This window comes from Anguilla rostrata, chromosome 1, assembly GCF_018555375.3.
Source record: "Anguilla rostrata isolate EN2019 chromosome 1, ASM1855537v3, whole genome shotgun sequence".
Classification (NCBI taxonomy): Eukaryota; Metazoa; Chordata; class Actinopteri; order Anguilliformes; family Anguillidae; genus Anguilla; species Anguilla rostrata.
Genome location: NC_057933.1, coordinates 6,227,007 through 6,246,724, shown reverse-complemented (window position 1 = coordinate 6,246,724; position 19,718 = coordinate 6,227,007). Strand labels below are relative to the sequence as shown.

General features: G+C 54.4%; 1 protein-coding gene across 5 annotated transcripts in view; it reads right to left on the bottom strand.

The window, feature by feature from the left end:
* Positions 1-19,718, bottom strand: part of LOC135237478 (CAP-Gly domain-containing linker protein 4-like) — a 42,732-nt gene that overhangs the window by 5,047 nt on the left and 17,967 nt on the right. For 4 of the 5 annotated variants that reach the window (XM_064304762.1, XM_064304929.1, XM_064304843.1 and 1 more), the window contains exons 7-13: positions 14,668-14,904; positions 11,232-11,367; positions 10,525-10,653; positions 5,774-5,869; positions 3,616-3,783; positions 3,231-3,365; positions 835-958 (exon numbers count right to left, since the gene is read on the bottom strand). In XM_064304762.1, coding sequence (XP_064160832.1) covers positions 835-958; positions 3,231-3,365; positions 3,616-3,783; positions 5,774-5,869; positions 10,525-10,653; positions 11,232-11,367; positions 14,668-14,904 — 1,025 coding nt within the window. The remainder of the gene's footprint in view (positions 1-834; positions 959-3,230; positions 3,366-3,615; positions 3,784-5,773; positions 5,870-10,524; positions 10,654-11,231; positions 11,368-14,667; positions 14,905-19,718) is intronic. The other variant, XM_064305011.1, reaches the window with a different exon arrangement.

Sequence of the window (19,718 nt, the reverse complement as noted above, 5' to 3'; positions counted from 1 at the left end):
TTGAATTTGGCCATTTAGCATGCACTTACGCAGAGCGATTTAAAGAGATGGCTTTTTTTTTTCTACACACAATCCATTTATACAGCAGGACATTTGAGCTGTACAAATGAGCAACTGAGGTTAAGTGCCTAGCCCAGGGGTGCGGTGGCTGCGCTCCAGTTAGGAACCGAACCGGCAACCTTCCAGTTACGGGGCGCAGTTCCGTAACCACGACACCACTGACTTTTGAAAATTTATTTTAGGCAAACTATTTTAGGAGAAACTGTCTAATTCCATTTCTCACGCTGTCATGCAGGCTACTTAGGAGACAAATGGCCAAAGCTGTCCCCTGCATTTTAATCCTCACAACCAAAGAGATGCTAGCACGCTACGATGCTATGGAGGAAAGGCTCTACCGATCCCAATTACACATATTAGGGCCGATAAGAAAAATCTGACGGCGTCCAATGCAAGAATATCGAGACCACAGAGTCTAATTTAAAATGCATTTTAGAAATATTACCTGAGTGTTTGATAGTCAGACCACATCTGGATCAATTCATTTGTAAACAATTTATTTCACATGGGTCTACATAACACCATTATTACCTCTAAAAATGAGTACCATCATAGGCGTATATAAACATTATGACAAAATTATAACAACTGACATAGACTATGAAACATATGATAAGCATGATGACACTATCATGGCATGACATCAGGCCAGGCTGAATCAGGTGTCTTACTGCTGATCTAAATCAAAAACCTGCACCCACACCGGCCCGTTTCGGATAAGACTGGGGACCCCTTTTAGTGCCATCCCAGAACCCCTGTGCGCTGTCCCACACTCACCTCTGCACGCGTGAGGGAGGGGCGAAGACCCCGTGTTTGGGGGGGCAGCTGAAGTACTGCACGCCCCCCACTGAGCCGTTGTTCTTCCCGCTGGGCTTGTCCAGCTCCACGCCCAGCCAGAACCCTAAGGGGGGGGGGGGGGCAGAGGGTCACCCGCGGCAACATAAAGCAGTCTGTGAATGGGGGTAATAAGGAACCGAACTCTGGACCTGAGTAACAGGGGTAACGGAACTCTGGACCTGAGGGGCAGGGGTAACAGAACTCTGGACCTGAGGGACAGGGGTAACGGAACTCTGGACCTGAGGGACAGGGGTAACAGAACTCTGGACCTGAGGGACAGGGGTAACAGAACTCTGGACCTGAGGGACAGGGGTAACAGAACTCTGGACCTGAGGGACAGGGGTAACAGAACTCTGGACCTGAGTGACAGGGGTAACAGAACTCTGCACCTGAGGGACAGGGGTAACAGAACTCTGGACCTGAGGGACAGGGGTAACAGAACTCTGGACCTGAGGGACAGGGGTAACAGAACTCTGGACCTGAGGGACAGGGGTAACAGAACTCTGGACCTGAGGGACAGGGGTAACAGAACTCTGGACCTGAGGGACAGGGGTAACGGAACTCTGGACCTGAGGGACAGGGGTAACAGAACTCTGGACCTGAGGGACAGGGGTAACAGAACTCTGGACCTGAGGGACAGGGGTAACAGAACTCTGGACCTGAGGGACAGGGGTAACAGAACTCTGCACCTGAGGGACAGGGGTAACAGAACTCTGGACCTGAGGGACAGGGGTAACAGAACTCTGGACCTGAGGGACAGGGGTAACAGAACTCTGGACCTGAGGGACAGGGGTAACAGAACTCTGGACCTGAGGGACAGGGGTAACGGAACTCTGGACCTGAGGGACAGGGGTAACGGAACTCTGGATCTGAGGGACAGGGGTAACAGAACTCTGGACCTGAGGGACAGGGGTAACAGAACTCTGGACCTGAGGGACAGGGGTAACAGAACTCTGGACCTGAGGGACAGGGGTAACAGAACTCTGGACCTGAGGGACAGGGGTAACAGAACTCTGGACCTGAGGACAGGGGTAACAGAACTCTGGACCTGAGGGACAGGGGTAACGAACTCTGGACCTGAGGGACAGGGGTAACAGAACTCTGGACCTGAGGGACAGGGGTAACAGAACTCTGGACCTGAGGGACAGGGGTAACGGAACTCTGGACCTGAGAGACAGGGGTAACAGAACTCTGGACCTGAGGGACAGGGGTAACAGAACTCTGGACCTGAGGGACAGGGGTAACGGAACTCTGGACCTGAGGGACAGGGGTAACGGAACTCTGGACCTGAGGGACAGGGGTAACGGAACTCTGGACCTGAGGGACAGGGGTAACAGAACTCTGGACCTGAGGGACAGGGGTAACGGAACTCTGGACCTGAGGGACAGGGGTAACGGAACTCTGGACCTGAGGGACAGGGGTAACAGAACTCTGGACCTGAGGGACAGGGGTAACAGAACTCTGGACCTGAGGGACAGGGGTAACAGAACTCTGGACCTGAGGGACAGGGGTAACAGAACTCTGGACCTGAGGGACAGGGGTAACAGAACTCTGGACCTGAGGGACAGGGGTAACGGCAGGGGCGGGACCTCATCCCGGCTGGGAAAGAAAAGACTAGCGCACTCGCTTGATGCTCCTAAAAAAGAAACAGCAGTGTTTACTTCTTTAAGACCAACGTGGGCAAAAGTGTTACCCGTTCCCATGGCTAAATAAATACTGCTATTCTTTTATTTTATTTTATTTTTTGGAGCATCATGGGAGTGTTTGGGTCCTTTCTTTTCCAGTCCTATGTGTTTCTGTGACCCAGCACCCTGTGTGTGTTTTCTGGTGTGCGTGTGTGCGGACCTCGTCCTGGCTGACCGCCCCGGGACAGTTCAGAAGGGGCACTTTTAGGATAAAACCGGGCTCCTTCCAGCTACAAAACTGCTCTCGCTTCTCGTCTCGGGAACAAAAGGAAAGGCCTCGGCCAGCTCGTTTTTTTTTTTTCCGGCGCTTTCCGTCTGCTCTGCATGTCGTTTCGTAAGAGCGCCCGGGGCGAGGAGAACGAGCGGAACGAGCGGCCGCCCGGCCCGGTTCCGCTCCGCGTCAGCAGCACGCCGGCCATTCAGCCAGAGGAGCGTGGGCGGGGAACCGAGGCATAACGACGGCGTGATCGTTAATTAGCGGGAGGAGCCCCAGGGCGGGCTGGCGGGCGGGCTGCTCGGCCTACGTTGGCGGTTCTGCTGCGTGAGGCGGCGGGGGAGGGGGCGGAGTCTCAGCTGGGGGTCAGGGGTCCTCTCTCTCCCTGCAGCGGTGACCTTGAGGAGCGCGCGCGCGCGACCTTGAGCGCTGCTCACCCGGGGCGAAGCTGGTCTTGCCGTAGAAGCGCACCACGCCCGTCCGCTGGCCCACCACCAGGACCCGCTCCCCCAGCCGCACCTCCGAGGCCTCGCCCACCGAGCTGCTCGCCGAGGGCGTCCTCGTTCTGGCGCCTGGGGGGGGGGGGGAGCGGTCTTCATTATCATCCTCATCCTCCCCATCGCCGTGAGCGTCAGTCAATATGAGATTACTGTGAGTGAAATATGCTGAGACCTCTCTGAGATTAACAGGAAAGGAAGAGCTACAGGGGGAGGGGATGGGAGAGTGGGAGTTTTACTATGCAGAGCAAATGTGTGTGTGTGTGTGTGTGTGTGTGTGTGTGTGTGTGTGTGGTGTGTGCATGTGTGTGCACATGCTCAGTACCAGCGGGGGTCTGAACGGTTGGGGGCGTGGCCTTTGAAGTGGGCGGGGCTCGCTCTCTTCGCATTCGGGCGGGCGGCCGTTGCCGTGGAAGCGGGCGGGGCCGAGAAGCAGGGCCGTGCCTGGAGTCAAGAGAGGAAGAGGAGGAGGAGCAGCTTCGCGAGAGAATGCCTGGAGAGGAGAGAAAGACAGAGGAAGAGTGTGAATAAAATGAGTAGGGAATGGAGAGGTGAGAGAGTGAGAGGGATAGTTAGAGTAAAAACACAAGCTAATCATTTCCAAAAAGCACAATGAGGCGGGGATGTGAGTTCACAGCCACACACTCCATACACATGATCACATGACATTACAGCAGCGGGTGTGAGATCACACTGCACACTACGGTAACCAGGGTGGGACACACTGTGCAAGAGCACACAGCACACTACGGTAACCAGCGTGGGACACACTGTGCAAGAGCACACAGCACACTACGGTAACCAGCGTGGGACACACTGTGCAAGATCACACAGCACACTACGGTAACCAGCGTGGGACACACTGTGCAAGATCACACAGCACACTACGGTAACCAGCGTGGGACACACTGTGCAAGATCACACTGCACACTACGGTAACCAGCGTGGGACACACTGTGCAAGATCACACAGCACACTACGGTAACCAGCGTGGGACACACTGTGCAAGATCAAACAGCACACTATGGTAACCAGCGTGGGACACACTGTGCAAGATCACACAGCACAATATGGCAACCAGGATGGGACACACTGCAAGTGTGGCTCTGGCAGCACACTACGGTAACCAGAATTGGACACACTGTGCAAGAACACCCAGCACACTACGGTAACCAGAATTGGACACACTGTGCAAAATATCACAGCACACACAACCTCCGCTCACGGTCTCACTGCTGATCCTCCATCCCCCGTCCATTGTATGGGGCTTTTAGTCCCCAGCCGCCCGTCTAAACACAGAGACGGGCAGCCCACAGTCTGCCACCTCCTCGTATTTTAAAGCCAGCGCAATAACAGCGCCGCCGTCCTATCCTGAGGGGACCTCGACCAGAAAAAAACATTTATAAAAAAAAAAAAAAAAAAAGCTCTCATTTCCAGCGCACTTCAGATGAACGGCGGGGAACGGCAGCTCTACCGTTCAGCCATTAAGAGCTCATTTAGGAGTCTGACACCATTAAGGTTTCTCTCTCTCTCTCTCTCCTCTCTCTCTGTCTTCTCTGTCTCTCTGTCTCCCGCTCTCTCTCTCCCTCTCTCCCTCTCTCTCTCTCTCTCTCTCTCCTCTCTCTCTCTCTCTCTCTCTCTCTCGCGCAGCCCTCCCCCGCCGCGGAACTTCATTAATTACACAAGCTGGAGGCGCTAATGGCGCTGCGCGTGCCAGGCCTACAGGAGCGGGCCTGCTTTATGCTTTAGCTTATGCTTAGCTATGCTAGCTTACGCGCGGCGCTTTGGCTTTCAGCTTGCAGCTGGACGGGCACGGGCGGATTGGCCTTCAGTACTGGCCGGGCGGGGGGTGGGGCCGTGCGGGCGGGGGGGGGGGGGGGGGGTCGCCTCGACGAGCCGGACAGTGGGCTCCGCCTCCACCTGAGAGCTCCGCCTCCGACTCGAAGTTCCGCCGCGTTTTTTCTGGAGCGCGGTTTTTCCGCCACCGCGGGTTTCACGTGCAGGTGCGTCACAGGAGTGTGCACGGAGGAGGAGGAGGAGGAGTGGGGGGCGGAGGCGGGGGGGGGCAGTGGCTGATTTAAGACCGCGTAAGACCAGCGGTCCTCGATTACAACCCCACTGCCAAATCAAGGCCCTTTTAAACCCTTTAAAACGTCCCACTGCCCCAAATTCACGCGCCCATAAAATCCCGAGAAGGAGCATTTCCAACTGTCCATAAAGCCACATAAAATAAAAACTCAATATCTCTGTCAGAGCCGCGTTTCGGGGCCCCGGATATTATTTCTCCATTAAAGGATTTTTAAGGGCTTAATGGAGCGTGGGAACCGAACAGGATGTAAAAGAAGGGGTGCAGACCGCTCGGCAGGGGCGCACGCGCCAGGGCGTGTAGAGTTTAGAGTCTGTTTGAGGGTCGGCAGGACGTCTGGATCAGCAGTGAGACGTTTTAACAGTAGGGTGTGGGGGGGGGGGTGAGTTTGCAGTACCTGTCTTGCCCACCAGGGGATCGCTGGAGCCCTGTATGGGGGCAGCAGACCCTTTCGGTTTCTCGGCTGTTTTTTGGACAGACGGAGTGCTTTTCCCTCCAGGGGGGAAAAGAGAGAGAAAAAAAACATTTACAAAAAAAAATACCTCGGGAAGGAGCTAGAAAGATTGCAGGAGGGAAGGGAGGGAGAGGGAGGGAGGGAGAGAGAAAGAGAGAGAGAGAGAAGGAGAGAGAGAGAGAGAGAGAAAGAACGAGAGAGCAAGAGAGACAGAGACAGAGAGAGAGACATGAGGGTGGCAGGAGACACCACTGATTTAACGCCAAAGTAAGAAAAGTAAGAAGAGGAAGCCGTTTCATAATGAATCGCCTTAGTTGAGGGCTCAATCATTATGACAGTCATGCGGCTCCACAAAAACAAACACACGCATTCAAGGTGAAAAGGAGTCCCACAGTCACAATCCCATACAACTCATCACTGTTCATCAGAGGGCTGTGGGAACACTCTCCGTTTTAAAAACACTCATCAAAAGTTTCACTCTCTCGCTTAAACTATTTGTTTACACCGAAAGCTGCAATAAAAAAGTGTTTTGCGAAGACAAAATAATTCTATTAAAATATATTATGCAGCCGCCTTATTTTCATAATTCGCCCCAAGAGGACCATGGGAGAAAGAGTACTTTTTAAGCACTCTGCGTAGAGTGCTGACGATCCACATTTCAGAGCCTGAGATTAAATAACCCTCCATGCAACGGAGAGTACTATCACAGAGCTCACTATCACAGAGCTCACTATCACAGAGCTCACTATCACAGAGCTCACTATCACAGAGCTCACTATCACAGAGCTCACTATCACAGAGCTCAGGCCAGAGCAGAACACCAGAGAGTGGAGAGTACTATCACAGAGCTCACTATCACAGAGCTCACTATCACAGAGCTCACTATCACAGAGCTCACTATCACAGAGCTCACTATCACAGAGCTCACTATCACAGAGCTCACTATCACAGAGCTCAGGCCAGAGCAGAACACCAGACCTGAGATCCACCAAGACCCCTGCCATGAAGAAAGGCTAACCACGTACCCACACCACCAGCTACTGCCCCGCCAACACTCCCTGCTACTGCCACACTCTGCCAACACCACCCGCTACTGCCCTGAAAACACCACCAGCTACTGCCCCGCCAACACTCCCTGCTACTGCCACACTCTGCCAACACCACCCGCTACTGCCCTGAAAACACCACCAGCTACTGCCCCCACACTTGCTACTGCACACTCTGCACCAACCACCGCTACTGCCCTGAAACCACCACCGCTACTGCCCCCGTCCAACACCTCCTGCTACTGCCACACTCTGCCAACACCACCCGCTACTGCCCCACCCCGCCAACACCTCATGCTACTGCCACACCCTGCCAACACCACCTGCTACTGCCCCACCCCGCCAACACCTCCTGCTACTGCCCCACCAACACCATCTGCTACTGCCCCACCCTGCTAACACCTCCTGCTACTGCCCCGCCAACACCACCCGCTACTGCCCCACCCTGCTGACACTCCTGCTACTTCCCCGCCAACACCACCCGCTACTGCCCCACCAACACCACCTGCTACTGCCCCACCCTGCCAACACCACCCGCTACTGCCCCACCCGCCACACTCTGCTACTGCCGCACACCACCCCACCCTGACCCCCTGCCACAACACACCTTAGCCACTGCAACCCACCCTACTGCCCCACCCCAACACCTCCTGCTACTGCCCCACCTCTGCCAACACCACCGACTGCCCCTGCAACACCACCTACGCCCCCCGACACCCCTGCTACTGCCCCGCCAACACCACCCGCTACTGCCCCACCCCGCCAACACCACCTGCTACTGGTACTGCCAACACCACCTGCTACTGCCCCACCAACACCACCCGCTCCTGCCCTATCAACACCACTCCCTACAGCCCTGCCCAAACACCGCCCGCTCCTGCCCCACCAACACCTCCTGCTACTGCTGCTGCCAACACCCCCTGCTACTGCCCCACCAACACCACTCCCTACTGCCCTGCCGAAACACCACCTGCTACTGCCCCAACACCATCTGCCACTGCTTCAACAACATCACCTACTACTGCCCTGGCAACAACACCCGCCACTGCCCCAGAAACACCACCTGCAGCACCAAAGACTTCCTTAAGATTTCCCATCCAGTAACCAAACCCAGCCATGCACAGCACCACCGATCAGAGAAAGCAGCAGGATGGTGCTGCAGCTGGCATCGTACCCACAGCAGTTTGGACTGTACCAAACGCACCACATATTTATTATTTATCTGTATAAACTTTAATCTTCCATCTTCCTTAATGGACGATTACTCACCGGCCAATCGATGAATGCTTTTTCATCCCGCTGTTCTTTGTGAGTGGGTACAGGCACTGGAATTAGTCTGTATCAACATCCCACTAATCAAAAACTAAGGATCCAGTCCCAAAAAATGATTTATGTTGGCTTCTACCGTTATTTACCTCCAAAACTGAGAGTGCAGTGGGGGGGGCTCTGCAGATATTGATCAGTTTTTCCTGAATCGCGGGCCAGAGATGGCGGACGAGCTGTGGGACTGGGCCCAGGCCCAAAAGTGCTCGGCTTCTCGATCCCCCACCCCCGCGGGTTTCGAGACACAAACGCCTGGCGAGGAAGCGAGGTAGGGTGACCTGGTGCGGCTGGTCGTCGAAAGTAGGTGACCGCGCCCCTCAACGGGGGAGGAGTTTAGCCTGCTCCTGTGGAGCGCGGTCACCTCCCTCAGACAGAGGAGTCCCCGCCTCCCAAGTTAGCTGCAGTGAAGATAACGAAGCTAAGAGGGGAGAAGCTATTATGAATCAGAGCTGGATACTGTCTTGGGAGAGGCTCGGTATAAAGCACACACACACACACACACACACACACACACACACACACGCACACACACACACGCGCACACACACGCGCACACATACACACGCACACGCGCACACACACATAAACACACGCGCACACACACGCACGCGCGCGCACGCGCGCGCACACACACACACGCACGCACACACACATAAACACAAACACGCACACGCACACGCACACGCACACACACCACACCACACATAAACACACGCGCGCACACACACACACACACACACACACACACACACGCACACGCGCACACACACACACACGTGTACCCATATACTCCCAAACAGCCCCCCCACTCCCCGTTAACCAGTGATGAATTGCAGGCCGCCCGTCCAGAATGGCTATGGCTGGGTTATTAAAAGGGCTTAATTGGACGATCAATCAGGCGGAGATTCAGGGAATTCCTCTGAACTTCTGAGCGCTTTCGGCGGCCGCCATCCCCGTCACGTCTGGACAAGGGGAGCAAGGGGGCCAGGGGGCCGTCCATTCGGGGCCGGTGGGGGCCAGAGAGGCTATTACCCCTCTCGCTTATCCGGAAACTTCTGTCAAACATAACCGGAAGGACAAGAGGACAATCCCCTTATCCCCCATTACGCACAGACACACACGCACACACGCACGCCAACATATACAAACACACACACATACATAAACACTCTCTCTCACACCCATGCACACGCACACACGAACGCACACACACACACACACACACAGACACACACACACAGACACACACACACAATCCTGGAGAGCGCAGAACACAGTGAGGATGATGTGTGTGTCACAGATGAGCCCTGACTCAGGGATCCTAAGCATTTAAACGGTTTGGCTGTTATTTATCACACAGGATGAGGACTGACTCACGCTGAGGTCACCGCACCGCGGCGGGCGTCGGCGGGCGCTGGCAAACTGCCACGCCGGAGGCGGGCACCGCCGGCCCGCCGCTGTGGCGACGGAGGGGGCTCCTGCGGGGGCCCTCACCCATAAATCTGTGCGTTTACTGCGCGCCACCAGGCCGAACAGCACCTCCCCCCCCCCCCCCCAAAAACAGACGAGTCACATGGGCGCGGCAGCCAGCGCCCGAGCGCCACGGAGAGCGGCGGGAGGCCTCGCCGGCGGGCATGGCCCTGGCACCGCCTGAGAGCAGAGAGCGGGTGGGTGTTCTGTTTTACTCATCGCCGTCCCTGTTATTAACGCCGCTCGCGCTGAGAGAGAGAGAGCCTCCACCACGCCTCCACATCCACAGGGAGCAGAGATCCCGCGATTACAGCCATTACTCCTCCACGCACACGAGAGAGAGTGTGTGTGTGTGTGTGTGTGTGAGAGAGAGAGAGAGAGTGTGTGTGTGTGTGTGTGTGAGAGAGAGAGTGTGTGTGTGTGTGTGTGTGTGTGTGTGTGAGAGAGAGAGAGACTGTGTACAGTATGTGTGTGTGCATGAGTGAAAGTGCAAGTGTGTGTGTCTGCATGTGCATGTGTGTGAGACCGCACTTGTGTGTGTGCATGTGAGAGTGTGTGTGTGTTGTGGAATTAGAAATATCCCTTAGAGAGTTGGCTCAAACAGCACTTCTGGGTGGGGCGGTGATGCAGGTGTTGGCTGGAGATGCACTGAGCTTCCCTCTGTATCACCGGAGTAAAAAGCTTATCTGCACTTTTGCAGGGGGAGACGCACATTATTAGTTTTAATGAGCATTAGCTCATTTGTGTGCTTCATTGTTGAGGCGGAGCTATTTGCAGGCTGGAGTGTGTGTAATGACCGAGAGCAGAACCTAAGCGCCTGTGAGGACTCTGTGCGCTGCAGCGACCTGCGCTTACCTGTGTTCACCTTGGAGGTGACGTGGGACAGGTCGAGCCGGGCGGAGCGCAGGGGGGTAGAGCTCCGCAGGGGGGCGTTCCTGCGACGCTCCGACGGCTTGGTGATTTTGGACAGGGGCGCAAAGATACCTAAGGGGAGGGGAAGGGGGTGGGGATTGTCAGGAAAGAGAGCGAATGAGTGAATGGGTGATCAAAACTAAACATGTGTAAATGTTCCAGAATCAGAATGTTCCGCTTCACTCTGATCTCACACAAAGCAGCGGTTACTCAGACTGGCCAGAGGCTGGCGCTGTTCCTGCCCAATGCCTGTGAGGATGTACACGGACAGACAGACTGGGCCTGGTGTCAGACTGCATTAGAGACTGTCCAGACCATGTTTTCTGAGGAGGTACGGGGGGGACAGACTGGGCCGGGTCTCAGGGCTTCAGTGTGCATAAGACGCTGTACATACTATATCTGTGAGGACATACAGGGGGACAGGCCCTAGCCTGGTGATAGGCCTCCAGTGTGCATAAAATGCATAATGTGGGTGAGCATGTCCATATTGCGTTATGTGAGGACATACAGGGGGACAGACTGCACCTGATGGCAAACTGCATAAGAGACTGTCCATACCGTGTTTTGTGAGGACGTACAGAGGGACAGACTGAAGGAGACAGACTGGGCCTAGCCCCAGGGCTCCAGGGTGCGTGAGGTGCTGTCCATACCGTGTTTAGGGCGGCAGCTGAAGTACTGGACTCCCGCCACTGAGCCATTGTTCTTCCCCTCGGGGTCATCCAGCTCCACCCCAGCCCACTGACCGCCGGCAAAGTCTGTGCTGCCGCAGAAACGCAGGATGCCAACCTACAGACACACAGACACAGACACACAGACACACAGACACACACACACACGCACGCGCACGCACACAAGCACACGCGCACACGCACACACGCACACACGCACACATGCACACACACACGCACATGCACACGCACGCACACATGCACACATGCACACACACACGCACACACGCACACGCACATGCGCACATGCACAAACACACACACACACAGGCACACACACACAAACAGAAACACACACACACACACGCACACACACACGCGCACATGCACAAAAACACACACATGCACACACACACACACACGCGCACATGCACAAACACACACACACACACACACACACAAGACAAACACACACACACACACACACAAACAAAATAAAAAAGCTTATGAATTAACTGCCACAGTTTTTCTTTTAAAGGGCGTCTAACCCTCTACGCATCTGAAATCTGGGAAAGCGATAACATATCTAATTCATTTATGCCAGCACACAGGCCAGAGGGATCTTAACAAAACCAACTGTAAATGAAACATATATTTATACATCTGACTGTATAAACACCAAACGGGGGAACGAAAGAAAGAAAGAGAGAAATAGCAGTCCTCGCTGCAGTGAGCTGACATCAGCCAGCAGGACAGATAATGAGGCTTTGATTAGCCAATCTGTGGCTGCGGGTCGCCGCCATTTCCCTCCCAGTGTGCGGGGAGATTCCGTTAATGGCTTTCCCTTTGTAGGCCTGTCAGGCGCGGCCCCGAGCCCCGAGGCAGCGGCGAACGCGTTATTAGTCAAGGACACGTCGCCGATCCCAGAGCAGCCGCCAGATCTCGCGTTCGCTCGCGCCGTTCTCTGCTCTCTCTCTCTCTCGCATCCAAACCGTTTCATCTGGGATCAGAGCGGAGCGAGACCCTCTACTACCGGGCTCATTGTTAAGGGACGGGGGGTGCTGGTGGGGGGGGGGGGGTCGGGTTTGAGAGGTCAGAGGTCGCCGCTGCAGGACAGCGGTCGCCACACGCGTAACGAAGTGCCCGACAGAGCGGCGCAGTCGTACGATCGCTCTGTGCCAGTTACGCAAGTTGGCACGACTGCCTTCGAGAAATCCAGCAAAAAAATAATTATAATAATAATAATGAGGACTGAGCCGTGCGCTGAGATTCACACACCGCGTGCACAAAAAAGAGGAACGCTTTCAGCTTTATTGCAGTGATGCAAACTTTCTTCAGTCTGCAGCTGCGATCTCTGTGTCCTCTGTTTCAAAGTTGTAACGAGAAGATTATCTCGGCAATCTGCTCCACCGTAAAGAAGAAACAATGTCGGAATGTTAGATTAATCCAACAGTGGCAGTGCGCGCCTTTTATCTTAAAAAGACCAAAGATTGGATGGTATTAACATTAAAGAAATGTATAAAAATACAAAAGAATATCACAAAGTAGCCTGCTGTGCTGGGTGAGGAAAGAGAGCAGAGGACCCCCCTAGGCATAGGCTGAAGATCAGAGAGTATCATGGGAAACGCGGTTTCTAGATGGCACCACGCAGCACAGAGATTACAAAGATCTTGGTGAGTTACGACACTCATAAGCGGATTCGTTTAAATCTGGCTAAAAAGTGCACGCACCCGTTTCCCCCCCCCCAAGGCCTAAATTAGCTGTTGATGAACTGGTATCCACACATACCAGAAGCAACCGTGGCCCTCCAGGACTGGAGTTAAAGCTGCACTATACAGCAGTTTGAGGCCCTCTACATGGCGGAATCTAATACTTGTTTTACATTCACGTTCAGAATCCACTCATTTCCAGGTGCTCTAGACAGAGGCTGGAATGACGGGTACTGTGTAATCTGCTAGGTTGCAGGTTGATGGGGATTATCTACTTATCCTATATTAGGTGCCTGAATTTTTAAAAATTCCAATATAACTGTTATTATTGTTTCTCATACAATAAGCATCTTCCAACGAAAGGCCTTCCTGAAGACAGGCGGTACATGTTGACATGCTGTAATACATTCTGCACATCCCAGACTCAAATCTGCATAAATATGTACACACGCTGCACACAATCATGCCACAGAAGTCACTAATTAACGCACAGATATGTACACAGACACACACACACACGGGCACACACACAAACCCACACACAGACACACGCTGGACTGCATGGATGGCATATTTGCACTCTCCCTCTCCCACACATACACACACACACACACTCAGATACACATACACACACACACACACACACACATACAAACACGCACACACACACACACGCACGCACACACACACACATGCACGCACCCTACACAACTTCCTTCTTCTCACAGACACTTTGAACTACGCTCCCTGAGAGACAGTGGGACAGCCCTCTGAGCACCAGGATAATTAAAGGGCACAAAAAGACTCTTTGATGTGGGTTTGGCTGACGTGGGGAGTTAGGGGAGCTGGAGTCGGAGCGAGTGAGTGTAGCAGAAGAGAGCTGTTGATGAAAGAAGTCAGGCTGCTGCACCCGTTAGAAGCATAGCTTTCCCGCTTCTGTGTGTGTGTGTGCATGTCGTCTGTCTGTGTGTGTGTGTGTGTGTGTGTGTGTGTGTGTACGTCTGTGTGTGCGTGGGTCTGTGTGTGTGTGTGTGTGGTGTGCCTGTTTGTGTGTGGGTCTGTATGTGTGTGTGTGTGTCAGCGTGCATGTCTGCGTATGCCATTATCACAGGACATAAACAATAACTCAATTACCTAGGTTGTTATAGTGATTTTCGAAAGGGGAGAGTGACTCATCTGGGGCAGTGATGCGTAGGAGTGTCTGCACTGGGAGGCGTGGCTAGTAAATGAAATGCACAGATTCAGAAGTTCAGAGAGCCACTGTGAGCCTTCACACACACACGCACACACACACACGCACGCGCACACACACACACACACAGACACACACACACATACCCGCACACACGCACCACCATACAACAGACAGGCACAGCACCACGCACAGATGCACTGACGCAACACACAAACACAATCACACAGACACGCCACTACCACCACACAACACACACACCATACACACATACACATACCCGCACACACGCACACACGCACACACACACACACCCGTACACGCACACGCATACCCGCACACACGCACTCACGCACACACACACAGACCCACACACACACGCACACACACAAACATGCGCAAACACGCACACGCATACACACGCACACGCATACACACGCACACGCATACACACACACACACACACACCCGTACACGTACACGCACACACACACACACACACACTCCCGCCCCCTACCTTCTGGCCGGCGATGACCACGCGGTCTCCGATCTGGATGCCCATGGCGCTGAGCTGAGCCCTGGCCTTGTCGGAGAGGACGCCGGTGGGGCGGGACGGGACGGGGGCGCGCGGCTGGGGCAGGACGTCCTTCAGGAGGGCGCGCATCTCCTTGGCCTGGGCCGCCGCGTCCGCCATCTCCAGGGGCATGTCCAGGGGCTCGGGCACGACGTCAGCCGGACACTGGCCTCTCTCATTCTGCACGGGGAGCGGGGGCGGGGGCGGGGGCGGGGGGGGGGGGTCGAGGGAGGGGGGCATAATGCAGAGAGACTATTCAGAAGAGCCAGGAAGCTCACTTTACACACAACCAGCAGGAGTATCAGCTGCAGCGGTGGCAGAAGTGGTGAAGGTGGTGGTGAAAGCAACGGTAACTCTAGAAGCAGTGGTAATGGTTGCAGTAATATTTACTCCATGGTGGTAGCAATAATGGTAGTCGTACTATCAGTTGTGGTGATTTTAGTGGTAGTGATGGTGCTGGTAGTAGTAGTGATATTAGTAGTGAACGTTGTTGTAGCTGTAGCAGTAGCAACAGTAGTAGCAGTAGTATTTGTAGCAGCAGCGATGGTAGTAGTAGTAATAGCAATAAAAGTAGTAGTAGGTTGTGTAATGTAATCGTTCGGTTGGGCTGTTCAATCAAGATCCTGGCTAAACTGTCACTAAGATTGGGAAGGAATTCCCAGAGGCCGTCTCTCAATCTGGCCACCTGGCCACCCCAAAATTGTACTGGATAAATGATTCCCGCCCTTTTCACCTCTGCCATGCGATAAGCCTTCTGGAGAAATAAGAAAAATGTGAAAAACTGGGCGTGACAGATTGGTGGTGACTGAGGTGAGACTCTGCTGCCAGTTCATCATTTTGGGTTCATGAAAGAGCTATATCAATAAAATTCATTGTTAGTTGTCGCTATTGTCAATATTAGCGGTTGTTATTGCACGGTATTATTAGTTGTTGATGTTGGTTTTGTGTGGGTGCCGTTGTTAGCTGCAGATGTTAGTTACTCTCCTTGTTTTTGCCATTATTACTAGCTGTTACTGTTGCTAGTTGTTACTAGCTGCTGTCGTCGTGACGTGAACACAGCAGGGTGCAAACAAGGCAAGTGTGACCATGGCGACTAACGAGTAACTAAGTGGGATACTGGACACAGTAAAGGAGAGTGATAAATAAAAAAAAAAAAAAAAAAAACAAACAGAGGTGACCTCCCCCGCCCCCACCGCCCCCCCACCCAAAACGCTCCCGATCCTCACAGAAAGTCTACGACTCGCTTTCAGATGTCCAGGGCTAACGGACCGGGCTGCGATACGCGATTTGACAAGCCGAGGCGTTGAGTGCGGGCGAGAGGGGGCAAGGGGGGGGGGGGTGGGGTTGAGCGCGGTCGCTGCGAAATGTCACGAGGGGATTATTCTCCCTCACGCGCAGCAGCCAGTCGTTACTGACCTTTACCGAGCGGAGACACGAGCAGCGTCCTAAACGCCCCCCTAAAACTCCTCACCCCCTAAAACTCCTCACTGTGGGACTTTACTGAGCATCTTAATGCCCCCTAAAGCTCCTCACTGTGGGACTTTACTGAGCTCAGACAGGAGGAGCGCCTTTAATGCCCCCCTAAAACTCCTCACTCCGGGACCTCCCCTCAAGAGGCTCGGGGCAGGGGGCATGTTCGCGCTGTGTCTGAACGCTGGGACTCACAGAGCACAGGAAGTGATGACACAGCCCTGGGGGAGGTAGAAGCAAGGCCTAGTTACCCCCCCACCCCCCCCCACAATCTGCAATCTCCCAGCACTGAGATGGCATTACACCACTCAGCTGGCTGGTTTAAAATCAATGATGGGAGATTGCAGACTGTGGGACAGGGGTAAGGGGGGGGGGGGGGACTATGCCCTGTTTCTACACCCCCCGCCCCCCTCCAGTCTGCAGTCTCCCCGCACTGATTTAAACAGCCGACCCAGACCGGCCAGCACAGAGGCGCAACGCCAGGCTCTAATTGGCTGGCTGGAACGGTGATTGAAATAACAGGCCTCGGCAGCGGTAGAGTCTAAATCTAAGGCCGCGTCCCCCCCCCCTGCACCCCCCCACCCCACATTCATTAAATGTGTGCAGCTCGTGGGGGAGCAAGAGGGTCACCAATTATTCCGAGATGACATCCATTTGCTCCGGCTCCTCATCGCCGAACCCGCTCCGGCAACATGGCTGCCCCCCCCCCGCCCCCCCCCAGTGACCAGTCCGGCCTGCCTCGGCAGCTGGGGGGTGTCACGCCCGCGGTCGACCCCGCCCACATCCCCGGCGGCGTCCCCCCCGCCCCCCGGCCGAGCAGAGGCGGAGCGCGCATACATTACCCTCCAGATGAGGGAATCAGAATGGCGCTGGGGAGTCGCTAATGTTCCAGCGACGGAACGTGGTCCGCCGGGTTGTCTCCAAGGCAACGGGCGAACCGCGGCGGCGGTTTCGCTCGGGAAGCCTGTTTGTCGCTGGCCCTGGCGTCTCCGTGCACGTTGAAGAGGTTAAACAGGAACAAGAGAGAGAGAGGAGGACGCGATTTCACACCGACACGTTTTTCACGTGTAAATCTTTTCTGGAGAGTTCTGCAGGAGGGCGGGTGTCTGAGAGAGCTCTTCATGCTCGCCCCTCTGTCGGACTGTCTCATCCCAGCCCTTTCATCCGGCTCGCTAGGCCTCCAGCTGGCCCCGCGGCCGTCCAGAACCGCACGTCTGCACACGTTTACACAGCTGGGACAGAACCGCACGTCTCCGCACGCTTTCCACAGCTGGGACAGAACCGCACGTCTCTGCACGCTTTCCACAGCTGGGACAGAACCGCACGTCTCCGCATGTTTCCACAGCTGGGACAGAACCGCACGCTTTCCACAGCTGGGACAGAACCGCACGTCTCCGCACGCTTTCACAGCAGGCTTCACAGAGACTTCACAGACTGTTTTTTGACGCCCATGATGAGGTCGGAGGAGTCTCTCGCCAGTGTGCTGTCAGAGTCTCTCTGGAGCCGCGAGCTGCCCGGAAGCAGAGGCACACACACGCAAGCACGCTAACACGTATGCAGGCATACACACACACACGCGCACACACACACACACACACACGCATACATACACACATACACACACACACACATATACACACACACACACATACACACACACACACACGACCCACATAAAGCACAAGCTCCCGGTAGCCGAGCCAGCATCCCCTACGACACGGTCTCAGTGCCATCTAACAGGCAAAACAGCGCCCTCTAGAGGATTCAACATGACACTTCAGACACCAAGCACACTGTAAATCCACACCCCCCCCCCACCCAACTCCAAACTCCAATCATGTCAGAAGGAGATGGCGGGAGTTTGAACCAGACACCTAAGGCAACATAGCGCCCGCCCGCGTGTCCGCGCGCTTTCTCTCCTCCTCGCAGAAGTGCGAGGGCGGGCCCGAGCTAGCCGTCCGTCTGGCGGGAGGAGCGGAGAGTCTGAGACGTGGCAGACCGGCCCAATTTACGGCCTCGCGGCTCCTCCGGGCCTCTCGTTAGCGCGCGCGGGTGCTAGCCGCCGCCGCCGCCAACGCCCTCCTCGTTACGGACAGGAGCCGCCGCGCTGCCTGGCGGCGCCGTAAAAATCCGCGGTTATCCGGAGGGGTTGGTCGAATAATCCACGCAGCCCCCTAGCACCAGACGCCACCGCGGGCCGAGAGATGGAGCAACTCTGCCATCTGGTGGACAGACAGAGCACGAGCACCCGTGTGTATGTGCGGGTGAGCACGCGCGCCTATGTGCGTGGACACGTGCGGTATACACATGCAGACGTGTGTACACACAACGTGCGTGTGCAGACACACGCAAGCACACACACACTCACACGCACACATCCACACATGCACACTAACACACACACACTCTCACACTCACTGCGTACACACACACACACACGCCATTTAAACTATTAAAATATATCGTACAGCTTTGAAATATATTTTTCACCATATATTCCACTACTTTCAGCACAAGTCCACATAATCGCAATATATTTCAGTACTGCACTTAAGACTCTTTGGGGAGTCACAAAGCGTCCGGAGGAAGGGGTCGACCCATTCACACATAGCGCCCGCTAACGAGCTTCCCTCGCCACACACACACCCACACACACACACACACCCACACACACACACACACACACACACACACACACACACACACACACACACACAGAGGCATCTACAGCTTATCTGTCCCGAGAGAAGCACTGTCCCCTCAGCCGCTCAAATCAGTTCAAGCCTGTTCTTATGACAGCGGCGAGCAGAACCATTTCAGCAATGGGGAAGCTGAGCAGGAAAACCTCCACCTGTCACTTTCAAAGGCATGTGGGCGTGGCTTAAAAGTGGGGGGGGGGGGGTGAGGTGATAAGTCTCTCATTACTCACCTGTCTTAAATAGGGGCGACATAGCTCAGGAGGTAAGACCGACTGTCTGGCAGTCGGAGGGTTGCCGGTTCAAACCCCGCCCCAGGCATGTCGAAGTGTCCTTGAGCAAGACACCTAACCCCTAACCCCTAACTGCTCTGGCGAATGAGAGGCATCAATTGTAAAGCGCTTTGGATAAAAGCGCTATATAAATGCAGTCCATTTACCATTTACCATCCTGTTGATGAAAATCGTTATCGATCCCTTTTGTGCAGCCCAAATTAACCAGTGCTAAGTGATTAGAACTTAGAGTAGGGCATGATGGGACAGACCCTGGACCAAAGAAATCAGTTTGCAGGACGCAGTTTTACAGCATGCCGAGGTCAGGTGTAGCTTTCACTCCATAAACGGGGAAACGCAATATCTTATGATAACCTCTGGCATCTATGATGTCCTGTGACATTCCTTAAAAAAAGAACTTCCCTGTCGAAAAAGAGATAAAATCATCCAACCAACGTTTTTTTCTTTTCTGCTGATGTATATCTGCTGTAAGTTAAGATGCATATGCACAAATACACACACGTGCATGCACAATATCAGCAGTATTTCCGTATTT